Here is an 8,122-nt window from a genome sequence, read left to right as displayed (position 1 = left end):
TTACACAGCTGAATTCGCGTTTATTATTATATTTACAAAATACCACAGTTTTCGTCTTTGTATCGTTTTATTCTGTTGTATTTATCTTAAAGGCCGGTCCCTGAAAATATTGTCTGAGTTGTCCCTGGTGCAAAAAAGGTTGGGGAATGCTGCCCTAAAAAATGTAGAGAAAGTCAGGATCTTTGGGCTTATGTCCGCTAGGCATATTTTTTGTTTGTTTGTTTTGTTGTACTGTACTGCTCCAAGACTGACCACTAGCTTTTTTTTCTCTCTCTTTTGGCTCTCAGCGAAGGCGGTCGCACTTTTCTCCTCTCCTGCCCTTATCTTCCCTGCTTAGCTTCTTATGTCCTTGTCTTCTCTTGTGTTTTTACTTACTTTTCCTTGGAACACTCTCTCACAGTCTGTTCTCTAAAACCTAAAAGATGAATTATGGATTTGATCAACTGGTCTCTGAATGCAATTGACACCCCTTCTCAACGAGAAGTCCGGGCTCGGGTGAGCCTGACTGCTGAAGATATCTACCTATTTGGAACCATGATAACAGGGTTCTTGCTGATCGGAGCTGGCTTATCGAAGAATTAAGGAAGCGGAACCGGCTGTTCAAACCCCCACAAGGCTGCCCGCTGGGATTGAAATGATGGGACGAGGCGTGAGTTTCTCAAAATGGGCTCATTGAGTGCAGCACGGAGAAGATCTTGGAGAACACACGGCTGCCGTCAATACTCAGAATAAGATCTCTGAGTGAAAAACTGGATTACATCTGGAGGGGCTAGCTCGAACAACACCTTTGAGCGCAAATTCGATTACATCTTGGGGAAGTGCACTGCGGTCGTTAGTTCTCAGAACTTGCTCTTTGACCACAAGAATGACAACATCACAGAATGTAAGTTTGGATAACATCATAGAAAGCTCACGGCTCTCCAACGGGAAATTGAGAGACTAGTGTTGGACTGTTAGAACAGCTTTGAAATTCATATGAGTTGTTCGCACTAAAGTAAAAACCACCATCACTTCATGCGGAGACCCCTTCGGCTCCAGCTGCAGCCTCAAGGCTGGAGCTGAACAAAACACCCTGATAACGACTGTGTTTAGACTGTTCCCCCCATTCCATGCAAGGCCACCTGGGTTGGCTGGAAGACTGTTTACTTAGCCTGGCAGGGCGAAGGACACTGTCTCAGCTGAACTCTGGACACACACACACACACACACACATACACTGATATGCACACACTGATCCCCCCTCCCTTTCCAAATGCCTTCGATGCTTGTGCCCTACCGGGGAAGATGGCAGTCGACTGGACCAGCGCAGACACACTGCAGGACCGGATGCGCTGTCTACAGCGGCTCTCTTACCCTTTACCCGCCCCTGTTGCTTGTCTTGTGTTTCTATGGTGTATTGATAGTCATGTGCTTTTTGTGCTGAGGTGTTTTTTCTGTTATCAAACTGTTCTCCCACTAGGAGCTCAGTCTGAGTGGAGTTTTTTTCTCCTCCTCTTACCTCATGTTATGTATTTTCGTTGTTTTTTTTTTTTCCTATCAGCCTACCTTTCTGACATGTCTCCTCAATGTGATGTTTGTGTAAAGTTGGTCAGAAGGTTCCTTTGTAAGTGCGCATGCGCCATTAGCGTGCTGCCTGCTGTAACCCTAATTTCCTTCAGGATTAATAAAGTATTCTGATATCTGAAACAACTTGTCAAGTGAGCACAGAGCAGAAGTACACAAGGGTGAAGGCTTATGAGAAGTGTTGGCACTGGGATCTGCAAAGTGTCATCTTAAGACTACTTGCAAGCAATTTATAAAGACCCACCCGGATGCCCTCCATGCTGTAAATATAAAGCATGTTCCAGATGACAGGCCTGCTCCCAGAGAAAATTATGTATTCAATCTGAATCAATGGTCAGGCTGCTACCTAGTACTGCTGTTAATATTTAATCAAGTACCATTTATATTGTCAGATAGACCCTATATAATATCCTTGCTCTTATACACAGCGACTTTACCATTTCTGGTTCGGGACCACTGTCTTCTAAAGGCTGGTAAGTCTTCTGGTACAAAATGTGAAGAAGTAAATGTGATGCATTCAGCTATGAATGGAGCGGACAATGTACACTCCAATAGTGGATTTAGTGATCAGTGTTCATGACACTTTGCATGCTAATGATCAAGGAACTGACCTCACAGCCCATTGTTCATTCATTATGCAAAAATTATGCAAGTGTTTATAAGATTGGAGAAACCTGCAGTCAGCTGAGACTGAAGAAGTCTCTGGGATGAGTTACGAAACGTTTGTCCCACTGAAAACGCTACGTCCAGATGAACAGAATCAACTTCTGGGATTTCCTTACCTGGATGATTGAGCATGCATCTAGATATTACCCACAATTACTTAGGTACACGGGAACAAAGGGACAGCAAGTCAGTTTCTTACAGAGGAAGAAATAAACAAATAATTATACTGCAATTAATTTTAAGCAGTGTGTAATTATTCAGAAAAAAAACCCTGAAAGACACGTCACATCTTTCTACATTTAATTTTTCATAGGATTCAGTTAATCTTTTACATCCTGCCTGGATAAAATGACGAAAATATATGACTTACAATAAAAATATTTTTACTGCAACATAACAAAAAATGAAGGTTTGTGTCTTCATGGAGCAAAACACACTCACATCCTGTAAGAAAACAGACCACTGAAAACATTAAATATATTCTTACCCACGTGTAATTTTCCACATACTGCCTGTTTAAAATGACACAAATTTATGAATTTACTTTTTTTTACTGTAACATTAAAAATTGCAGGAATGGTTGTGTCCTTCTGGAGCAAAACAGACTCACACAATAGAGCCCATTTAAAACACATTTCCTGTGAGTTACAACAGAAGTGGCACAGCACTGCCACTGATAATTACCTCACAATGAACAGCCAAATAAACAGTAACAGGTCTGACAGTTTGACCCAGAAGGTGAACTCTTCTGACATTTTGCTTTTCTTGTGATCAGATGATGGGAGTAATGTTTGCTCTGCATGCTGTTTGTGGACACAGCCAGTGAAGTTAAACTCGCTAAACTTGTGTTGGGATAACTAACTCCATAAGCTAAGATTTTGTAATCGCGGCTCGATCGCTTCACAACATTCATGATCTTCTCTTAAACTCTTTTTCTTTCCATCCTGTCTTGCAGCTCTATTGTCATCATCCTTTCCTGAGTATTGCCCTCTCTTTGAAAAAGGAAGAAGGGGCTCAGAATTGATGTAATCCTGCCCCCACCTTCAACCCAAGTATGTGTGGTAGTCACTGCTACCACACAAACATGTCCTGAACCACGCTCACATACTTCTCTGTCACTTCTGACTTCATCATGCAGTACCACAGTGCCTCTTTTTGCACCCTTTCATGTTTTCACTAGATCTACAAAGACAGTGAAGCTCTGACTTTCTCAGGAAATTAAAGCTGAATTCTGTGAAGCCTGATCTCAAGCTTTTTAAGTTTGACGCAGCATCCAGAAGAACTTTTGTTCAGAACCCCCGTTTCTCCCACTGTGTTCAAATGAACCCTGTCAGGGTAATGTCCCATTGGTCTGCCACTTTTCTCACAGGAGGACACTTTGTGGGTCTTTTGATGGCTCAATAGACTTTTGTAATGGATGAAAGACTTTCCACACTGATCACATACAAATGATTTAACTCCACAGTGGGTGCGCTGATGTGATTTTAAGCCAGTCATACGAGTAAAAGCCTTTCCACAGTCACCACATACAAATGATTTAACTCCAGAGTGGGTGCGCTGATGTGATTTTAAGCCAGTCATACGAGTAAAAGCCTTTCCACAGTCACCACATACAAATGATTTAACTCCAGAGTGGATGAGCTGATGCATTTTTAACCTACTAATCCCAGTAAAAGAATTTCCACACAGATAAGAGCTGAAAGGTTTAACTTCACTGTGGACGCCCTGATGTCTCTCTAAGTGATCTCTATCCTGAAAAGACTTTCCACACTGATCACAGACAAATGATTTACCTCCAACATGGATCATATAATGTCTCTTTAAGTCACCTTTCTGAGTAAAGGTCTTTCCACACTGATCACAGCTGAATGGTTTAACTTCACTGTGGATGAGCTGATGTGCTTTTAAGCGGTAATTCTTAATAAAAGACTTTCCGCACTCACCACAGGTGAATGGTTTCACACCGGTGTGGATCAGCTGATGTGCCTTTAAATGACCTTTCAGAGTATAGCTCTTTTCACACTGATCACAGCTGAATGGTTTCACACCGGTGTGGATCAGCTGATGTGATTTAAAGTAAGCTTTCCTAGTAAAAGACATCCCACACAGATCACAGTTGAAAGCTTTAAATTTCGTGTGGACGACTTGATGTTGTTTTAAGGTGCATCTCTGAGTAAAGGTCTTTCCACATTGATCACAGCTGAATGGTTTCACACCGGTGTGGATCAGCTGATGTGATTTTAAGTGACCTTTCTGAGTAAAAGACATCCCACACAGATCGCAGCTGAATGGTTTCACACCGGTGTGGATCAGCTGATGTGCTTTTAAGTTGGATCTCTGAGTAAAGGTCTTTCCACACTGATCACAGCTGAATGGTTTCAAACCGGTGTGGCTCAGCTGATGTGATTTCAAGTGAAAAATCTGAGTAAAGGTTTTTCCACACTGATCACAGCTGAATGGTTTCACACCGGTGTGGATTAGCTGATGTAATTTCAAGTGAAAAATCTGAGTAAAGGTTTTTCCACACTGATTACAGCTGAATGGTTTCACACCGGTGTGGATTAGCTGATGTTTTTTTAAGCTGCATCTTAGAGTAAAGGTTTTTCCACACTGATCACAACTGAATGGTTTCACACCGGTGTGGATCAGCTGATGTGATTTCAAGTGAAAAATCTGAGTAAAGGTTTTTCCACACTGATCACAGCTGAATGGTTTCACACCGGTGTGGATTAGCTGATGTTTTTTTAAGCTGCATCTTAGAGTAAAGGTTTTTCCACACTGATCACAACTGAATGGTTTCACACCGGTGTGGATTAGCTGATGTGTTTTTAAGCTGCATCTCTGAGTAAAGGTCTTCCCACACTGATCACAGCTGAATGGTTTAACTTCACTGTGGATCAGCTGATGTGTTTTTAAGCTCCATCTCAGAGCAAAGGTCTTCTCACACAGATCGCAGCTGAATGGTTTCTCTCCACTGTGGATCAGCTGATGTGTTTTTAAGTTCCATCTCTTAGTAAAGGTCTTCTCACACAGATCGCAGCTGAATGGTTTCTCTCCACTGTGGACGAGCTGATGTGTTTTTAAGTTGCTACTCCGAGTAAAAGCCTTTCCACACTGATCACAGCTCAAGCTTCTGTCCTCCCTGTTGGCGCGCTTGCGTCTTCTGGGCTGCTTCATAGCAGGAAAAGTCTTTTCCACAGGGATCGCCGCTGGCTCATCTTTACTTGCTGGTGCTGGATGTTTTTGGTTGATGTCATCCATGTGCTGAGGTTTCGGCCTGCTTTCACTTCTTTCTCCTGTAATGACAAAGAACCCAAACAGTGACATCAGGTCTATACCTTCAGCTCATCCACAAGTGCCCCCTCTTACCTCACAAAGATAAACAGTTTCACCATCTGCCAAACGTCTCAGGTGCCTGGGGACGCTATGCTGTGGTAAACATTTGAAGTGAGCTCATTTTGGCGATAAAAGTAGTAAAAGTTCAACATTGTGAATAAAATTTTGGCTTGTGTGACTTCAAAGTTTTTTAGTTTTTACTTTGTTCAAATTTGAAGAACATCACACTTACAATGTGCAGTTCAGGTTGTATGTGTGAGAGCTGTACAACCAAATCCACACTGACTCAGATTTCCCTCTGATTAACCACGAGGGTGTCACAGTTATCAAAGTCTGCAGACACTGTCAGCTGCAATCAACACCTTTTATTATAATGCACAGGTGAGTTATAATGCATCTCCACTAGAAGATGGTCCCCTGTTATCTAGTTTTTCACAGGCAAGCGTGGGCGAGAGTCTACAGCTTTCTACCCCCCAAGGACACGTAGTCTAATGCCTTTATTTTTCAGGGCCATGTCCACTTAATACTACACTATACGGTTATATGGCATTTTAGTTAATATACAGCATAGAATTGAGGCACTTCAAATAATTTCATCTCAACACCTCCTTCCTGGAGATAAGGAGGAGTCTCACTATCTGCCTAATGTCTCATGGTGCCTGGGAGTTTCAGTCCAACTCACTCACAATACCCATCTGTGTGTGGAATAACCTGTGAAATACATATTTGATGTTTTCCTATATGTAGAACCAAGTCACACAAAATGTACTATAGATATTACTAAAGTCATTTTGTCAAAACATATGATCAACACATAAAATAAAGAAATCTCCATCACAAGAGTTAGCAGCTTACACAAGAAAAGACGTCAGAAAGAATATGAAAGAAGAAAAGTGGATTTTTAATGAGGTCATGCTGAGCCTCTTGTCCCGATTGTTTTATGTTGGGCTGAGAACAAACAACCAATACTCAGATCAGGTCCAGTACACAACAATTATGTATTAAGCACATATGTGGGAGACGTACATGATACCACCCTCAGTGTAGTCTGGTAGATCTCATAGAGGAAGGACAAGAACTTCTTTATTTAAAGGGTTGTACACGCTAAAGATGCATGAGTAAGTTCCTTTTTACAACACTTAGAATGCAGTTTCGAGACCCTTTCACCCCCAGCTGTTTCCTGTTGATCGTTATGAGGCCCGTGATCGTGTATGCCACATCCTGAGTACATCCTGTTCTAACCGCCCCTGTGCAGGAACTTATGCAGTTACAAGCAAAACACTTCTTTTAATGTGTTTTAGTTTAAATATTCTTTTGCTTCTTGACTGACTGACACTTACTGAAATACTGCTACATGTATATTTCCCACAATATCCACAGACATCACCTTCATATGAACGGAAACAGAGAGTTTATCTCAAATGATAAAACATTAAAGTACTGAGGCAGACAAACAGAGGCTAAACAGAAGGCAGAAATCAAATCAAAGTGAGCTAAGAGAGAGAGACCCTGTAGAAAATGATGAAGTTAAGCAACCAGTGTAGTTATAACTGACTTACTCTGGATCTCCTCTCAGACTCAGGAGGGGGCGAGCGGGCCGGCTTTGTAGTTGGAGTCGGACCAGCAGAGACAATGGGCTCACTGACCTCCACTCCCCAAGTCAGTCACCACGAGGACAAGTTCTTTGTTTAGAGATGATTTAATCCAAGCTCACCAACAACATCATTCAGCTGTCCTCGTCAGAACTGATAAAATAAAAGCAGTTACATTTAGAAACGTCAGTGGTTTACAAAAACACATTTTTACCAAACTCAGCGAACAAGTGCGCATCCAGAAATAACTGTTTTATCTCGTTTGACATGGAAACTTAAAATTACAAAGACACACTGAACGCACCTTCCTACCAGCTGTAACCTAGCAGGAGAACGTACGTTCGTCTTCGCAGCTGCAACACATACCTCACAAAAAGCCGTTCATCAATTAGATTTAACACGACGCTTCTCCACAATACTTTGATGCGGGTTCTTCAAAAAGTGCCCATTTTTAAAACGGCGGAAAGACACAGCAAAGAGCACAGTACGCACACTCCTCCTTCTTTGTCTTCTTCTTCTTCTTCTTTTTTTTTTTACAAACCTTTATTTAAACATCATTATACAAAATAGAATTAAACAGCACTATATTAAAGGTATTGCACAAGCTCGTGGGAAAAAAACATAAAAAGAGGGATGTCTTCCTAAACATTTGGATTTGTGAATATGAAATTTAACCATTAAGATTAACAAGTTAATCACACATCTGTTGTGGTTTTGGTGTTTGTGTAGACCATGTTTGTAAATAAGAGTCCATGCTAAAAAAGCTTGGCGATGAAATGCAGAGATTTATATAGGGATTTTATCAATATTAAAATTATAAGTAAGGACACCTTCCTTAGAAAACATGTACATAGGTATAGTATCCAAATGGATGTAGGATTTGTAATTATATTTTTAACCAATTTATTTTGAATGTGTTATTTAGAGTGTTAAAATCGAACACATTAAGTCCTCCATTGACACAG

General features: G+C 41.2%; 1 protein-coding gene across 2 annotated transcripts; it reads right to left on the bottom strand.

The window, feature by feature from the left end:
* Positions 1-2,853: 2,853 nt before the first annotated feature.
* LOC146625921 (uncharacterized) lies at positions 2,854-7,644 on the bottom strand. Of its 2 annotated transcripts, none has more exons than XM_085363020.1 (3): positions 7,524-7,644; positions 7,125-7,310; positions 2,854-5,525 (listed from the first exon to the last, which is right to left on the bottom strand). In XM_085363020.1, exon 3 carries the CDS (start codon positions 5,488-5,490, stop codon positions 3,448-3,450), a length of 2,043 nt encoding a protein of 680 aa, XP_085219146.1. In that variant the 5' UTR covers positions 5,491-5,525; positions 7,125-7,310; positions 7,524-7,644; the 3' UTR covers positions 2,854-3,447. The 2 variants fall into 2 exon arrangements, with proteins under 2 accessions (XP_085219146.1, XP_085219147.1); XM_085363021.1 differs by lacking the exon at positions 7,524-7,644 and adding an exon at positions 7,462-7,502.
* Between the last annotated feature and the right edge of the window lie 478 nt (positions 7,645-8,122).

The sequence above is a fragment of the Diplotaxodon limnothrissa genome, linkage group LG9 (genome assembly GCF_057381915.1).
Source record: "Diplotaxodon limnothrissa isolate DT_005_m linkage group LG9, D_limnothrissa_male_GT1.1, whole genome shotgun sequence".
Lineage (NCBI taxonomy): Eukaryota > Metazoa > Chordata > Actinopteri > Cichliformes > Cichlidae > Diplotaxodon > Diplotaxodon limnothrissa.
This window is presented reverse-complemented; position numbering and strand designations above follow the sequence as displayed.

Bases quoted from the DNA above. Each gene is read 5' to 3' on its own strand.
- LOC146625921 (XM_085363020.1), bottom strand. From the start codon at position 5,490: ATGGATGACATCAACCAAAAACATCCAGCACCAGCAAGTAAAGATGAG.